The 18745-nt window shown below is 45.9% G+C and overlaps 1 protein-coding gene across 2 annotated transcripts in view; it reads right to left on the bottom strand.

Annotated features, from left to right (window-relative positions):
• bcar3 (BCAR3 adaptor protein, NSP family member) overlaps positions 1–12960 on the bottom strand; it is an 80268-nt gene extending 67308 nt beyond the window's left edge. The window contains exons 1-2 of one of the 2 annotated variants that reach the window (XM_031574654.2): positions 12685–12960; positions 3032–3184 (exon numbers count right to left, since the gene is read on the bottom strand). In XM_031574654.2, coding sequence (XP_031430514.1) covers positions 3032–3121 — 90 coding nt within the window. In that variant the 5' untranslated portion in view covers positions 3122–3184; positions 12685–12960. Of the gene's footprint in view, positions 1–3031; positions 3242–12684 lie in introns of those variants that run through there. The other variant, XM_042708949.1, reaches the window with a different exon arrangement.
• Positions 12961–18745: the final 5785 nt, after the last annotated feature.

Genomic DNA, 18745 nt, shown 5'->3' with positions numbered 1-18745 from the left:
CTCTCTCTCTCTCTCTCTCCCTCTCCCAACCCTCTTTCTCTCTATCTCTCTCTTTCTATCTATCTCTCTCTCTTTCTCTCCCTCTCTCTCTTTCTATCTCTCTTTCTATCTCTCTCCCTCTCTCTACCTCCCTCCCTCTCTCTCTCTCTCTCTCTCTCTCTCTCTCTCTCTCTTTCTTTCCATCTATCTATCTATCTATCTATCTATCTATCTATCTATCTATCTCTATATCTATCTATCTATCTATCTATCTACAGTGAACCTGAATGGCTCCACTAGAACTCACACGAAGCCTAATCTGCTATCAGCACAGTTCCATTGGTTTTAATTGTTTTCTCTGTACAGAGCAAAACATGTGGGGTGTGGGGTGTGGTTGTCTGGTTTGAGAATCTAGCACAGGCTTCTGTGTGGTGACGTTAGATGATTCTTTTCTGTTACGGCTATAAACGCTTGATGCGGACCTGCACAAGCACGCAGGCCTGTAAAACAAAATGGGCCCTAAGGGCAGTCAAAAAGTGCTGCATCTTCAAAGAGATGATGCATACAAGCCCCATTACTACGCCCTTATTACAGAGATTTCTTATCAGGCAAGGGCTAAGGCAGCCGTGTATCTACCCGCATTCCTCCCACCAGTCTGTCACGCACTGGAGAGAGGACCCCCGTCTCCGGGAGATGTAATAACGCTATGACACATAACGCCTGGGCAAAGCCCATATCATATCAAATCAACAGTCTCCCTCACTCACACCGCCTGCCTAGAATGTTTTAAAGAACAACACCAACTTTTAATCTATTGGGAACAGTTTCCTCGTTTAGAAGTTGGCTCACGCTGCTATACCTGCACACACACACACACACACACACACACACACACACACGGGAGAAAACATTTAATCAGAAAACCCATTACCTCCCCCCATGATTCCTGCGATAATGGGACAGTAATGGAGGTTTTACTAACACTGTGCATCTCCTCCGGGCAGAAAAAACTCCAGTCTGCTGATGTGATTAGCGTGGAGGACGAGTAAAATCACTTAAGTCGTGGCATGCGTTTGCTATCCCACAAACACGTCTGGGTGAGTATAAAACAGCCAGCAACACTCTCCTGCCAGTCCCTCTGTGCTCCAATGTCCTTGGCCTATTAGAGGAGTGGGCCGCGGCCTGATAAGGATGGGTATGCATTGCTGAGGCAATGATAAAAGCCAGCGGCCTTCTGAAGTACAGTCTGCAGAAAACAAAATACTGGAGGGAGTTGTAGTCTTCTGGAAGGTAAAGAGCGAGGCTTGAGTACTTGTGCTCTTGTTTTGGCCAGGCTGCAGACAGCATACCTTCCCACTACTCACACACAGCATGAGGGGAGGCAGCACACTGGCCTAAGGCAAGTTTCCCTCATGAACATACCCAGTGAGGCTCAAGTGGAGAACTCTTACTTTTCAACAATCTTCACAGTCCATTATGGGCCCGTAGGGTGGCTACAGCTCTCAAGGTCACATTTAATCCCACGATGGAAAAACAAAACCTCCACTCCTCATATTTTGTGTTTAATTGTGTGTGGGAGAGGACCCTGAGAGAGGATTTCATTGCGATAACACAGCACAGCACACACCACCTAAACCTGACCCCTCCATATTTGCTGAAAGCCACGGGCAGTGATGGGGAGTAAGTGATCTCCTTTAACCTGAGGGCCAGGGAGCTGATCTAGGGCTCAACTGCGGGGTGATCCTCCCTTTCGTCGCGGTGCCTGCTGGGCGCTGGGGCCAAACGGAGAGACTGTGTGCTAAGTGTGCTAATAAATCCCCTGTTTAGACACTGAATAATGCAACACTAATGTGTCTTAGTGAGGGATGGGGTAGCCTGCCCGAGGTAAATAGAGGAGGAGGAGAGAGAGAGAGAGAGAGAGAGAGAGGGAGAGGGAGGGATAGAATGGGAGAGAGGGAGAGGAAGAAAGAAATGAGAAAGGGTCAGTGAGAGAGAAAGGGAAATAGAGAGGGAAAGGGAGATAGAGAAAGAGAGTGGGGAGAGAAAGAGAAAGAGTGAGGAGAAGACAGGAAAGGAGAAGAAAAAGGGATAGAGAAGAACAGTGAAAGAGAAAGAGAGGGTCAGAGAGAGAGAAAAAGAGTGAGAGAGAAAGAAATGGAGGAATAGAGAGGAAGAGAGTGAGTGAGAGAGAAAGTGATGGAAAGGAAGAGAGAGACAGAGTGAGGAGAAAAAGAGTGAGAGAGAAAGAAACAGAGGAATAGAGAGCAAGAGGGTGAGTGAGAGAGAGGTCGAGAGCGATGGGAAGGGAGAGAGACAGAGAGAGGGAGAGAGAGAGAGAGAGAGGGAGAGTGAGAGAGGGAGGGAGAGAGAGAGAGGAGAGCTGTGATCAGTGGAGGGTCTGCTACTGTTTATAGCTTCTAAACAGCTCCATCACCCCGACAAGCCTAACATCACACGCGATCCACTCCACAGCGGACACACACTCCACAGGGGACACACACTCCACAGCGGACACACACTCCACAGGGGACACACACTCCACAGCGGACACACACTCCACAGGGGCTGCAGTCACTCAAATTCCTCACATAGTGCACAGCACTCCTCAGTACTCGCTGTTGCTGTCGAGCACAGGACTATTAATATGGCTACACGGACTGGCTAGCATAGCAGGACGCATATTAGCTCACATGATGGATTTCCCACAGGTTTCCAATATGAGAGAATTCTAGGATTCTTGTTCTTCTCTTTAGACTTTGACACATATAGTGAAGAAATCAACAAAAACCACATATGATCAGTCAATGTGATTGTATCGTTAAAAAACCTTTCTTCAGCCCACATATGATCAGTCAATTTGATTGATTGATTTGATTGTGTAATGAAAATGTTATTACTGCAGTGAGGTTTCTAATACTCCTTGTAAGGATTGGCTTGCTATTTCTGATGCTGTTTTGGGCTGATATTTCTGATGCTGTGTTGGTGTAATGTTTCTGCAGTAAGGTCCTACTGTAGTTTCTGTCTGTGTCACCGTACTGAGAGTTGGCCTTACCTCCACCCCGTCATACTCCTCATCGAACAGCCTGCAGTACTGCGGTAGGCCGAGCTGGCTCAGCCACCTGGAGATCGGCAGGTGCTTCATGGCCGTCGCTCCTGCTCTCTTGCGTGGGAGGATGGAGGGAGGTGGCGGTCCCAAGGCTGTCTCCTGGGGGAGGGAGAAAAATAAGGCCAAATGAGACAGATGTGAAGACGGCTGTGGTCTCCCCTGGTGAACCTGTAGGGTGCGTAGCGAGAAAATATGCCGCCCATTTGAAAAGTCACAACCACTATGGTTAAAATATATGGGTGTGGATGGAAGGGGTGGGGGGGGGGGGCATGTTTAAAATAGGAATCTGTTTAAATACCCAATTCATTCTCATATAGATTGTTGTGAACTCTTCTAATCCCGCTCTTAATAATACAAAAAAAAACATTCAAACAAATCAATCTATACTATCTGTTTGGGTCTCCTGAATACCTGGCTATGCGGCTGGTTCTGGGGAAAACACCGTCATGTGTAAAGCCCCGAATAGAGCCTGAGGCCCAGAGGCCTGGTGCCCTGGATGACTCGGCACAGTTATATTGGATGACTCGGCACAGTTATAGTTGCTGCCGTTTCATAGCAGCTCCGTTGTTATGACGCATAACATCTGATTCATCCTGGTCTGGGATCAGATTAGAGGAACTGCCTTATCGCAACCGGATTACAGTCCATTTGGACTGGCCACTCCCTAAGAGGGTGTTGGCAAATTGCTGAGCAGTTTTGTGTTTGTGTTAGCCCTGTGTAGTGTTATTTCTAGTCACGCACTGTAAGCCAAAACCTATTAATATCCTTCGCTGTTTTCTGATGAAAACACAATAGGCCTACTGCATTGTGCTGGCTGAGAAAGACAATGAAATTAAATAGCTAAATAAAACAAATGATAACAACTAGATAATAATAACAAAATACAAATAAAAACAATGACAGAGAAGTAAATCCAGAAGACAAAAATAATTTCAGAATGAAAACACACATCACTATGCCCTGGCAGCATGTCACCGCATGTCCATATGGGTCTTCCTTTAACAACTTGGCCATCGTTTTAAACAGTCCTGAAAGAACCCCATCAGTGGGATTAGCCCATCGCTGCCAGCCCGCAGCCGGGGGCCAGACCCATCCCACAGCGGACACAAGTGCTTCATCAAGGGTGCTCTCGCCAGCTAAGGTGCCCACATCCCAGTGACCACATGAGCGTGAGTGTCACCAGGGGGGTGGCGAAAGATTCAAGAGAGCCAGCGCTGGACAGGGGCCCTGAAATGTGTAAAGGCATGAATACGTTTCTCTAAATAGCTTGGACACTAAATCTACGACCTCCTCCGACCTTTTTTGAGACGCCAAAATGCTAATTTAGTTATGGCTTTGATGTGGTCACAGAAACTAAGGTCCCCGTCCATGAGTATTCGAGTTTTAACATGGGTGACATGAACTACCTCAGGCTTTATTTCATTGTCACCAGGGGTGTTAGGTGAAAGATTCAAGGGAGCCAGTGCTGGATGAGGACATTGAAACGTGCAAAGGCATGTAGACTTTTTGAGATTTAGACTATAGACGCTGACATTTGTCAGGGGTGGGCCACAGTTTAGAGTTATGTTCCTGAGTGTCACGTGAACGTTAACCCCCCAGTTAAGGGTCTCCATACCCTTCAAAATGTCTTCCAGGCGCCACAGGGTTAAAGTTAATAAAGCTCCTCTTCTGGTGACCACAGCAGAAGACTGATGGGGGTGGCTGGGAATCAGGACCCTCAGACGACCCGTCTCAATCTCATCAGCAGAAATAATTACACGTCTCCCTTTGGACGACCTCATTGGTCTGAGCTCATGGCAGCACTGCCACTCATTCTCCTGATGCAGACATGAATCACACGAGCTGACAAAGACCAAGGCCAGCTAGGACAGGATTCCCCTTCTGTTCTCCTCTTGCTGCAGTACGCCTCTGTGATATATTCCCAAACAATAAGCCTCTGAAGGGACACGGCAGGCACTGGAAGGGGTCGTAAAGACACAAGAGAACAGTGTGTGGCAGTAAAGACGTAGCTGCTGTTGCTGCTGACGCTATGTCCGTCTGTGAGGATCCCCCCCCCCCCCTTTAGTTAGTCTGTGTCACTATCAACATCACTCACCTTATACACTTGGCCTCAATGCACACACACACACACGCACACACATATACACACACACAGCTTTCCCTCCTCTACCTTACATATTTACCTCACGATTAGGCTGTCTGTAAATGTGTATATCTGTTCAGTAGCTCATTAACACCGGTGTGTGTGTGTGAGGACCACCCCGAGGCTGGGGAATAGGAGAAGGAGGGGGGGGGGGTGAGAGGGGGGTTCAAGGCCAGTGGTGAATGTCAGAGGTCCTGTGACCTGTGAGATACTGCTCCCCCCCCCCCCCCCCCATACCCACAAATAGCATTGAGGTCTCTCCATCTCTTCAGTTGCGCTGTAGAGACCACAGGCAGTACAGGATCATGCATGGGTTACATAGTTTAGTTTATCAGGCATGGGTTACATAAACAAAAATGTTGTTACATCTTTAAATGTACAAACTTTTCAAAAACTCTTTGGCATTCACTTCCCTGTGGTGAAGGAAGATGAAGATGCAACCACAACAGAAATAGCTTTATGGTGTGGTGTAAACTGTGTACTAATTCTGAAGACTACCATGGAGTAATTATTTCACTGAATGACATGAAGAAAATATGTCAAATTGAACTTTTCAACTGCTGACATTCAGGTGGTACTTGACCAAGTACGAGATTCCTAAATAGTCCCAGCAAGTGATATCATTTTATCACACGCTTCAACTCCTCTGTGGAGTGACTCATTTCATGAGCCCTATTGACAGGTGGAGCCTGAGTGACCAAAGCAGTTGTATTGGATGGAGGCTGGTTAATTGAAAAGGGAAGGCAGAAACTGGAGCAGATGGCCTAAACCACTTGATCACCATGGAATGGACAGAAAGAAAGATCTTTGTATGTTATCCCTATTATTTACAACTTCTATTTATTGCACGTATACTTCTGTAAGTAATGAATAACACTATGTACTCCTGAAGTAAGTGTATATTATCCATAACCCTAACCCTACTTATACATATATTATTCTATGTATTCTACTTACTATATTGTAAGTATAATAACTATTAGAGTACAGTATAGTATATTATTGTATATATTATATCTTCTCTATTGTAATACCTTTAATTAGCTCCCTAGTTTTAAACAAGAACTCTGTAATGCCTCTTTAAGTATTCAGTAGATGATACATAAGAACACTTAATATGAACTGGGGCCTAAAAAAAACAAATACCATCTGATACTGGGAGTCTTCCAGAGAGATTTGTATTCTGTTAAGTATTACATACGAACAGATTACATTAAAGGAGGAGGCCATAAGGAAGACATACACTGACCTGAGGCATTACATGCCCTCGCAATTACTTCTGATCTACATCATATCCAAGGACATGGCGGTGTTTCAGACTGCACATCTATCACTAACATCAGTCCAAGGTTGGAGTGATCTTGTCTTGTAATTCACCTCAGCCATGAAGTGGGATAAAGTTAGATGAGATCCATAGATAGGCAGCGTGACTAATGAAAGAGCTCACATACATCGACCCCGTCCTGGGCTGCTAAGGTTGGCCCATGATGACACTGATAAGGTATGATGTTCTGATGGACTCCCAGCTGAGTGTGTGTGTGTGTGTGTTTGTGTGTGTGTGTGTGTGTCATTGTGATCTAATCCCCTTAAGAGCTGCAGGGTGGGTGCATTACAGAGGGACGTTGCAATCACATTAAGGGCTCATTTGTGATGTCACAAGTCCCCGAGGGGTCCCCCCCCCCCCCCCCCCCCCGACACCCCCTTTTTAACCACACTGCATCGCAAACAGGATTCGTAACGCGTCAGCATTTTCCACCGCTGCCTTTCCCTCCCGTCGTCTCCACGCAACCACACTGGACTGATGTTGTAGCATCAGTAGGACTGTGAGAGGACCACAGAAGCCCAGGTCAGGGCTCTCTCACTGTAAACTGCTGATCTGTTCATTCTCTGAGTTCACGTAAGGTGTGTAGAGTAGAGTGGTGGTGTGAACAGTGGTCTTTGCATTGGAAACACGGGCCTCTCACCAGCAAACCTTAAGTTCACAGAGAGCATGACATTACAGGAAGAGTCAGTGTGCTCTGCTGAAATCACACATATGTGCACAAGATGCAGGAGGCCACTGATCGGACATTAGAGTTGAAACAGGAACTGACTGTTGTGGCCTGTTGGCTAGGGAACAATACTCTCAACACAAACACACACTCACACACACACAGTCTCCTGAGCAGATGCACGTGTGAACCCTTATTGCCATACGGCCTAATGCTTCCTGTTTGGGCCAATACAGAAGCAAGCTTCCTGTTTCCCCACATGTGGCTTTGAGATGTGGTTTGCAAGCATCTCACAAAGCAGAACTGATTGGTCTAGCAGACTCTTTTGGTAGACGGTTTTCAATCATTTTATTGTCGCAACCCTCATCTTACCCTCCTCCCAATGAGAAGCCGAGACGTCCATGTTCTGAGCCAGCGCAACTCTATCGTATCTGAGCGCCAACTTACACCTGGCATTAACATGCGTTTCATATCCAGATTGTATCTACATATGATATGATTTAAACCTAATTACATTTACACTTGGCATTAATATGTGTCTCCAGTGCCCACACTGAGATCCGATTGACATATGATCACTGTGTCCAGCTCATGTCACATCCTCCTGTTGTTTACAAAGGTGTAAAGAAACAACAAACAACGACAAAAGAAAAGAAAAGAAGATAGCAGCCATTCGTGAAGCACAGACATGTTATTGTTTTTGCTCGCTTTTCGAAGCGGGGGGAAGAAGCCATCTTCTTTACGTATTACGTATTTCTGCCCATGTAGTTGTTGTATCTGGATTGACCACGCAATTGCATTTACACTTGTGTTCGGTGTGGTCACAATGCAGCCCTGACCACCACCGGAGGTGGTTTGGCCGATCGCATCACAATCCAACCTCAATGCTTCTTGGGTGCATTTACACCTGTACTTTTATGTGGTCAAGCACTATCCGATTACAATCCCATCACTCAAAATGCATTTTAATGCCAGGTGTAAATGGTCTGCAGCCTGGTTGCTAGGAAGCAAAACCAGACAGGCTTGGTCCAGCGCAGTTCAGAAGCCTTTTATGACAGACAGGTCACCAGCATGTGAGCAACCTCATGTCTCTAATTTGCTGAAGTACCTATTCTCTTCCGGCGACTCCAGTCACAAACTGTGATGTCAATGCATCTCTCCCGCCTGAATTCCTCCACCCCTCTCCTCTCCTTGCCCCGTGAAAGCCAGATGGTGGCACGCAGAGACGGCATTCGGGATCCTCGCCCTGTGAAAGCCGCATGGCGGTGGCACGCAGAGAAGGAATTTGGGATCCCCCAGCTTCAGCCATTTATAGGCACACTGAAGGCTGCCTGCCAGGGCTGTTGTGTTGGACCGGCTGGGAACACCTTCACATAGCAGCAGGCTTTCAGCAGGAGCAGCATGGCCACTAGTTATTCAGTGCGGAGAGAAAAGGACTTCTGATACAATGGACTCCCCAGTCAGAGCAGAAGGTTTTGCTGTGCCCACACACACACACCTGCGCAAGAGTGAAGTGCACCGTCACCGTGAATAGAATCAGCCTACAGACACTGGAGCTCAGGCAACATTAAACATTTGGATGTGATAGTTTTTGCATCATTGAGGACGTCCAGAGCAGATGCCCCAGAACGCCCCCTGAGGCAGCAGGAGAGGGCGCAGAGAGAGCCCATGAGACCCGGGGGGCTCCAGCAGGGAATTTGCCGTACAGTGATGTCATTGTTCCAGACTGGTGAGCAGATCCCCGCTGTGTGTGTGTGTGTGTGTGTGTGTGTGTGTGTGTGTGTGTGTGTGTGTGTGTGTGTGTGTGAGAGAGTGAGAGAGAGAGTAGGAGAGAGAGACAGAGAGAGAGATAGAGTGAGAGAGAGAGAGATAGAGAGAGAGAGAGAGAGAGAGAGAGTGGGAGGTCTGGAGTGGCACACAAATGCTGCTGGTGCTAATGAGCGGAACAGATGAGGGGAAACTCACAATGGCCCTGCACATGGTGTGTGTGTGTGTGTGTGTGTGTGTGTGTGTGTGTGTGTGTGTGTGTGTGTGTGTGTGTGTGTGTGAGTGAGTGTGTACTGTACATGTGGTGTATGCTGCGTGTGTGGTCTCTGCGTGTATGTGAGTGTATGTATGTATGAGTCTGTGTGTGTTGCATTTTGCAGTACAAATGTCTGCATGTGTGTGTGTGTGTGTGTGTGTGTGTGTGTGTGTGTGTGTGTGTGTGTGTGTGCGCGCGTGTGTGTGTGTGTGTTTGTGTGTGTGTGTGAGATAGGGTGGTTTCTCCTTTGAGTGAATGGTGTATGAGCTATGTTATATGAAATGAAACTGCAACAGTCCTTCTATTGCGTAACTTGTGTATGTGTCTGTGTTGTATAAGTATCACAACAGCTGTCACATGTAATGAAATCAGCCTCAGCCTGTCCCATAAGTTTTGGACTGTGACATAAAAGCCCAGGCTGGATATTGATGAGCTTAGCTTCATGATTAGCTTCATGAAAGGGCTGTTAAAGCCACCTGATTAAAGATGACATCATGCCTTTTTAATTAGCTGTATTGACTAGAGGCTGTAGACCTGTTAAATCAGTCTGAACGGCCTTGGTTCAAATGAAAAAGTAAAAAAAAACAGACTTGCATTGCTCAACACTGACCCTCTGCCTCATAATCTCTCTCTGCGTTGAACACCATGGCACCATCTTGCATTTCACAGCTTGTGAAATCCAGGGGAGTTCGGACATCCTCCTTGCTGCCCTGGCTCTGACTCACAGCATGCCGGGCATAGCTGCTGCAGGGTGCTAAGGGTGGAGGATGCTAACTATACTCTCTGCACTCCTCGGCTATGTCTGACTCACGCTCGCCGGATAGCGTTGGAAGAGCAGCTGTTAAGACCACAGTAAACACTACCAAGAGGTCCACGGTCCGCTGGAGACAGTTGTCTCAGTTGTAAACACTACCAAGAGGTCCACGGTCCGCTGGAGACAGTTGTCTCCAGCACCATCTCCACTCGCTGCTGTGTTTATTCAAAGCTCAGCTAATTGCGTTGAGCTCCCTTGATATCTTTTAAACATGGCATCGTTGTGTCGAGTGCGGCAGCTGTTGCTGTGGGTTATTTGTCATCGTTTAAAAGCCAAACTTGGACAGAAAATTGGCTTGGATATCCCACGTGATTAAAGATGCAGCTCTGGCGATGCTTGAGCCCCATCCTGATGGGAACGCACACGGGATGGGAACACACACGGGATGGGAACGCACACGGGCGTGAACTGGGGCAGACACATGTGCACAGGAAGTCCAAACACTGACATTTTGTTTTTCCTTTTCTGACCTGCATGAGAACGGCTCCCGTCTCCTTTTCAAAACAGGAAAAGCTCAGAAACTCAATATCAAAACTTTGGGAACGAGCTCCCTCAGGTCTGCAGCACTGCCCAAAAGGACAAGGGCCCTTGACTCTATGCTTGAACTGCTGAGCTCTTCCCTGCTAGTCTTTGCGTGTATTTACAACAGTAAAGTATCTTTTCCTGATAGGATGTCTAAGACTTAGGCTATTAAATGAAAATGAAATTAAATGAAATTATTCGAACACGAATGACTCTCCTGAATGAAGATAACCCCATTTGTGCATCTGGTACAACTGCATCACTGATTCACAGAGCTGCAAGGGGCTTAAGCCTACTACATAAGAATTCTTACATCACCGCCCAGCATCCAATCCAAACTAAGACAAATGAGAAAAACAATCTGCTGTATGTGTGAGTTGAGTGTCGAAAGGCCAAAGGATCAGAACAGAGAGTTCCTGACGAAGGCATCCAAAGGAATGCAAGAGCTGACAAACATTTCACTGAGGACATTTTTGTAATAGTGATACACCAGGGAGAGCACTCTTGCTTAAATCTTGCACAGCGCTATGAGGAACATTTAAGTGCCTTTTGGGGTGCTTGAACAGCACATTAAGATCATCACATTGTAATCTGTGAGTAAAAAGTCCGGATGTGTGCATGGGACGTGGCTATTTCAAGTAAAAGTGAAAGCATAACCTCTGATTTGATTTGCATTCCTCCTTTGTCATCACCTTGTGTCTCTCACTTAGCGAGATGAAAAATCCAAACCGCGGCTCAAGGTAACAGCTCGGAGCAGAGAGATGCTGATGGCGCAAAGCTGGAGTCATCGGAAGGGCACACGCAGGCTACATCACCAGTGCCACTGGTGTAGACTGGTTTCTGCTGAACAACTACCTCACTACTGTCAATATCTCAAATTGAATTTAGACCTAACTAAATTAATAGTCTCTCTGCTGCTACTCTGAATTAAATTGTGATTTTTCCATAATGACAAATGACAAGCCTATTTCACATTCATATACTTGACATATACAAAATACCTTTCAGTAGTATATTCACAGACAACTGATATTGGAATCTATTTGTGAATAATGGACATTGGAACTGTCTTGTTTAGAACTGTATTATGATCAAAGCTTTTCCCTACCGATCTTGCTAATTCTTTATCATTCTACAAGTGGTGTAGCCTGCAGCAGTATGTTTCCCACTCATGGGGAAATATGCCTTCATCTGCCCATGTGGAACTGCAGGCACCGCCACATAAAAAAGCTCACATGCTGCGGTCCTGATGCCTGAAACTCGCCAGAGGGCTTTCACGTCTATGTCTCCCCCTAAGATTACAGCAAAGGTACCAACTAACCCCAGCATTCATGTGCCCTGGAGTATAAACGATGGGATTTTTTTCACCCGTCTGATCGTGTGTACTATGCGTGCAAGGCAAGCTCACTGAGCGCTCAACTCGGAGAGAGGTGGGGGGGGGGTCAACTGCCCCCCCCAGCAACACCACCCCCTCTGCGGAGAAAGTCCTCGGAGGTCAGGGGAAAGTGAGAGTCCGCCGTTAATACGCTGCATGACTGAACTTGTGAGATTACATGTGAGAAAGCTCCATAAGCGACTGTTTGTCTTCTGCACCTAAGTACCCATGGAGCCACTGGTTTCACATACACACAGAGATCCAGATTCGATACAGTATCAGGCTTAGAGGTATGAGAAAAATCACAATCAATGTAATCCGTCATTTAAATCCTAGCACAGTGTACAGATTCAAAAACCAGCTAATTGTAAAGTACAGAAGGCTAAATCTACAGCCTAAAAGTACATATGATTGTATAGAATAACGATGCTCTTGGGGTTCAACAACGGTATAGTCCACCCAACTATCATATTGATGCTACACCGACATGTATGTGCTTACACATTCCCGGTATAAATCACTCAGAAAAGAGCTCTCGTGTCTCCCGGTAAAATTCTTAAACGTTTCGTTTGAGTGTTTACCGGTTATGTAATACTTGTCATTTCCCAACAAAAACAAAGTCTAAGTTGCTTGCTACTTCAGGAAAGTTTCAATCAACTAAAGAGGAAAAATCGTAACCCACGCCCGTGAAATACAACAGCATCGATAGCACAGAAAGTGACTCAGCCTACCTCGGGTTGTTTTAGGCGCAGGTGAAGGAGGAAAATTAAGTTGTCCAAATCTCAGCGTGCCAAACGGGGCTGCGCTTAGTTTTGCACTGGGGTTCTTTCCCTCTCTCTCTCTCCCTCCTTCTCTTGCTCTCTCTCTCCCTCCTTCTCTTGCTCTCTCTCTCTCTCTCTCCCAATTCCTAACCTGAATCTGTTCAGATGATAGGTTGGGAAGACAGAGCCGGCAGATCATCACATCCCGGTGCGTGCGCACCTCTGTGTGTTGCGGAAGCTCGACCTGATGTTGGTACTAAACGCAATCCGTTGACTCATGCTTGCTTTGGAGAGCGTGTTCGGTGAGGAGATGCTGCGTCGACGGCAGCTAGTGATTAGACATTCCATTCCAGCTCCCGTAGACTTGCCCTGCAGACAGGCTCTGTAAAACATGACAAGCACTTTTATATTTATGACCGAGGTCACCTCTAAATAGATAAACTTTGTTATCCCTCGCCTCCCTGCCTTTTTGATGTTAAGGGATGTGAAGATGGAATGCTTCGTTTAACTTTTTTTTGCACGTAATTATTGTCAGAGCGCGCGTCCTATACACTCTAAATACAACCTTTCACTGATCAATGATTGGATAAGAAAACGAATTATCTAACTGATCATCGTTTGTAGTTAATCTGAATTCATGCAGCTCTTTGAAAAAACTCAAACATTAAAGATTTTATGGGAAGATGTTTTATAGAAAGCGTGCAATGCGAAACTCCGCAGCAGTATTGTAGGGATACTAAGACGCTAATTATAATGCTACTTATCTATACCCGTTCTATTCTTTTGATGACATGTAATTGATTTATGGAGTAGACTAGCGGACCATAGAAAAAGTGACTTCACACAGGGCAGCGAGCCAAAGCAAACTCAGCTGTGGTTGTCTGGCCATTGTTTCTGAGTTGCTGTGACCAATCCTTATCATTTCCCCTTTTGTCATCATTCATTCCCAACCACCATATAAAAATAATGTTTGAGTGGGAAAGTAATGTATACAGTTTGATGAAACGTCCTTGTGCGCAGACAAATGCATGTTTTATGTAATTCCACTATTTTATTTTATTTCCAAAAAAAAAAAAAGGTGTAGATCTATCCTATCAAACTATGTTAAACAATTGTTGATGGAAAACTGAGCCACTAAGACTTCAATTAAAATCTAACATTCGGTGGCATAAACTAATGCATTTCTTCTTTTTCAGATTGGTAGAAGGTGTGATGATGAGGGTAATGTATGGAGGTATTCATATCTGTGATGTTTCTGATTTATATAAGCACTCCACAGGGAGCTGTGAGCGCCCTGTTATCAGCGGGTAATGGTCGTGTTTCCCCCTCGTTGAGAAAATGAGGCACGTCTCTGGTTTCCCTTTTGATTCTCTCACACTGTCAGACGGATAGCCGCAGCGGTGTATAATTAGCGGGTTAGCGGGCGGGCCCTGCAAATACACTCTCTGCCTGTGATACAGTAATACACAGCAAATATTTACATCTCAGCGATGGCTGTTGTGTGAGAAGAGCAGATGACGCGTTTGGCGCGGGTGTCTCCCTGGCCATCTGAGCAAGAGGCAGGCAGGCAGGCAAGGCAGCCTACTGGGAAGGGAAGCAGCTCACCCAAAGCAAAACAATGAGGTCTGTCACACAGCAGGCGCTTTCTACAAACGTTGCATTGTCTGGAGCACATTTTTTGTTTACTTGTGTTGGAGGCAGAGCACCCACAAAGCCCAGACATACAGATGGAAGGATGTTTCAAGAGTGCCTGTGAGAGACTAAGAGATGGAGTATACAGTGGGGAAAATAAGTATTTGAACCCCTGCCGATTTCACAAGTTTGGCCACTTGCAAAGAAATGTGTGATCTATAATTGTAATAGTAGGTGTATTTTAACAGTGAGAAACAGAATATCAACAAAAAAAATCCAGAAAACTGCATTTTATAACATTTATGACTTAATTTGCATTTGATGCAGAAAATAAGTATTTGAACCCCTAGCAAAACATGACTTAGTACTTGGTGGAATAACCCTTGTTGGCAAGCACAGACGTCAGACTTTTCTTGTAGTTGGTCACCAGGTTTACACACATCTCAGGAGGGAATGAGGTTCAAGTCCAATATTCCACGTTACATGACCCCATCCATAGTCCCCTCGATGCAGTGGAGTTGTCCTGTACCCTTGGCAGAGAAACAGCCCCAAAGCATAATGTTTCCACCTCCATGCTTGACGGTGGGGATGGTGTTCTTGGGGTCATATTAAGCATTCTTCCCCCTCCAAACGCGGCAAGTCGAGTTGATGCCAAAGAGCTTGATTTTTGTCTCATCTGACCACATCCTGTCTCCCAATCCTCCTTAGAGTCATTCAAGTGTTCATTGACAAACTTCAGACGGCCCTGTACATGTGCTTCCTTGAGCAGGGGGACCTTGCGAGTGCTGCAGTACTTCAAACCATTACGGCGTAGTGTGTTGCCAATGGTTTTCTTGGTGACTGTGGTCCCAGCTGCCTTGAGATCACTCACAAGCTCCCCCTGTGTAGTTCTGGGGTTATTCTGCACCTTTCGGATGATCACCGATACCGCACGAGGGGATATCATGCATGGAGCCCCAGACCTAGAGCGATTGACAGTTGTTTGGTGTTGCTTCCATTTACGAATAATCGCACCAATAGTTGTCTGCTTCTGACCAAGCTGCTTGCCGATGGTTTTGTAACCCATTCCAGCCTTGTGCAGGTCTACAATCTTATCTCTGACGTCCTTGGTCAACTCTTTGGTCTTGCCCATGGTGGTGAGGTTGAAGGTGTGAAGTATGATTCTTTGGACAGGTTTCTTTTATACACGTCACCAGTTGAGATCAGGTGTACCTTGTTAGGCCTAATGAGGACTAATCTATGTGCTTCTTGGGCACATAACTGGTCATTGGGAGCCAGAATTCTTGCTGTTTGCTTGGGGGTTCAAATACTTATTTTCTGCATCAAATACAAATAAAGTCATAAATGTTATAAAATGCAGTTTTCTGGATTTGTTTGTTGATATTCTATTTCTCACTGTTAAAATACACCTACCATTACAATTATAGATCACACATTCCTTTGCAAGTGGCCAAACTTGTGAAATCGGCAGGGGTTCAAATACTTATTTTCCCCACTGTATATGGAGTATATAGAGGGGAGGATGTTTCAAGAGTGCCTGAGAGAGATGGGGTGTATATGGAGTATATAGAGGAAGGATGCTTCAAGAGTGCCTGAGAGAGACTAAGAGATGGGGTATATATGGAGTATATAGAGGAAGGATGCTTCAAGAGTGCCTGAGAGAGATGGGGTATATATGGAGTATATAGAGGGGAGGATGTTTCAAGAGTGCCTGTGAGAGAATAAGAGATGGGGTATATATTTTTTGTCATGTACAAGTTGCTCCTTAACATCTACTAGTAAACAGTTACCATTTATATATTATCATATAATGTATATCATGTATTATGCTGTATGTGTAATAAAATACTCTATAGCTTTATTAGTACACAGTTGTCTGACACAGGAAGCGTTTCATCTCTGAGTCCTCATGCATATATTTGGCTCCCTCTCCCCGCGTGTGGAGTGAGGGGTGTGGTCTCTGTGTATTCTTCTGCCATCTGTGGGGTAGAAGGGAAGCCCCTTTCTGTTCTCTAGCCCCAGACATCATTTATCACCCCTGCTCACCTGCCTCTGAGCTGGCTGCCACTAAGCCTCTGTGGCTTTGAAGGGGGGAGATATGGGATCTTTGGAAACTGGAGAACACACACACACAATAATGCAGAGAAAGAGAGAGAGAGAGAAAAAAATGATAAATTATACTGATGATAAATTAATGTCACAATAAGGTCATGTGATTTAGCAGGCCTGGTAGAACAAAGAAGGAGTACTATTATTGAGATGAATGCAGACGGGGCTGCTTTTCCACTGCCTTCAGCTGCCTGTGTTGAAGCTCGGCTTTGTAGACCAATTGGGTGCTGACAGGCCGGCACAGTATCAGCTCTCCCCTGGGAACAAAGATTACAGTCATCTATTCTCCCTACGTCTAAGCAAACAAATGCATAATAAGCGAGTAAGAATCGATGTGTAATTGGTTGAACGGTGAGACCAAAATAAGCTAATCGTGTACATTATATTGACTGTTTTCATTTGAATGTCTAAAAGTGCAGCAGTCTTGTCCTTCATAAAATTACTGCTGTGTGACATTTTGTAAAGATCATTAAACTATATGAAGAACAGCAGTCAGCATCGTCTGTTCTCTGGGAACCAAGGACAAATATTACGCAGGAAGAAGTTAGCTTGAATGTATCAGGCCTTAATTTGGCAAGGATGCGTGACGAAGAGTAAAGCCATATCCAGGCCAAATTGAATCAGCAGATATTTTATTTATAGTCTAGTAGCCAGCCAAATATAATTTCCCATTTACTGCTTTAAGTAATACTCAAAAAGTCTACAATTTATTGAAGCGATGGTCTGCACTGGGCAGGATCTAGATGTTTCAGGTCTTGGCAGGGATTGGCACCCAAGTGGCAAAAATGTGGGCCAAATGTGGTTCGAATTGCAGCCACCTGACTCGGCCAAACTCTGGTTTTGAATCTAGGTCCAGGTCCGGTCCAAAGACTCGGCTTGAGTGCGGCCCGAGTGTGCTGTACCGCATGCTTATGTATGCAGAGGCCCAGGGCAGGTGCCTGAAGCACCCTTCATCACAGTGTTGCTGTAGCAGGGGCTGGAGACCAGACACACTCCTCATCACAGTGTTGCTGTAGCAGGGGCTGGAGACCAGACACACCCCTCATCACAGTGTTGCTGTAGCAGGGGCTGGAGACCAGACACACCCCTCATCACAGTGTTGCTGTAGCAGGGGCTGGAGACCAGACACACCCCTCATCACAGTGTTGCTGTAGCAGGGGCTGGAGACCAGACACACCCCTCATCACAGTGGTGCTGTAGCAGGGGCTGGAGACCAGACACACCCCTCATCACAGTGTTGCTGTAGCAGGGGCTGAAGACCAGACTCAATCCAGATCCTGTCATGTTCTGTGTAGCATGAGCAGGGGCGGACTGGCCATCGGGGATACCGGGGAAATCCCCGGTGGGCCGACGGGGTTTGGACTGGTCCAATATATTCACGTCCATCTAAACAGTCTGAAGGCAGAATATGTGCGCGGGGGGAGGGGGCGTGGCGGCGGCAGTTAGTGATCCATCCTGACAATTTCACAGTTTCAAGTGTTATAGGCAGAATATGTGCGCAGGGGGAGAGGGCGTGGCGGCGGTTACAAACATGAAAAAAGTTACGCCACTGCTCCCGGGCCACTTTTTTCTACCAGTCCGCCCCTGAGCATGAGCAAGGGACCAGATTCAGTCCAGCCAACAGAACATCACAGCACCTGGAATAAGAGTAAGTCGCTCCCTGGCCCCTGCTCCCTCCAGCTGCTGTGATGTTCTGTGTAGAAGGGGCTGGGGGCCACAGGACTCCCCTCTAGGTGGTGAGATGAGGGGTGCTGAATATGGAAGAGGTAGTGCAGCGGCCTCCTCGTCCTCATCACTGCTGTTCAATCTTTTACAGGAAACGGAAGAGACAGTATAGCATATTTTAGTCTGTTTCAATAATCTGGTGTTTTACATCAAATCTAATATTGAAGTTTTTATTGTGTTTTACATGTCTCCCCCTCTCAGAAGGGTTAAAGGGCCTGACTGCACGCCACTAGGTCAAATACATCTGGGATAAATATAAAATGAGAGAACTCAACGCTAGAATCCACTGGATCCACTTTCATGTCATAAATCATTATGTTTTAATCTCTCAATGCAAAACAGACATAATACTCCTGGGAAACAAAAGGTTATAATATTAGCTAGCCAACATCCAAACCTATCTGGTCAAAGGGTTGTTAATGTTTGCTAGCTGAGCCTTTGCCTGAGGAGTTTCATGAATTTTTTCATCTAGTTAACCTTCGATCAATATCGTGTGACCTGTGAATCATTTCCTATGTGAATGATTTGACCGGTAATAGCAAATTGATTGCTGGTAATTGTTTGG

This window comes from Clupea harengus, chromosome 10 (genome assembly GCF_900700415.2).
Source record: "Clupea harengus chromosome 10, Ch_v2.0.2, whole genome shotgun sequence".
NCBI lineage: Eukaryota > Metazoa > Chordata > Actinopteri > Clupeiformes > Clupeidae > Clupea > Clupea harengus.
Note: the sequence above shows the minus strand (reverse complement) of the source record. Positions and strands in the feature narration are given on the sequence as shown.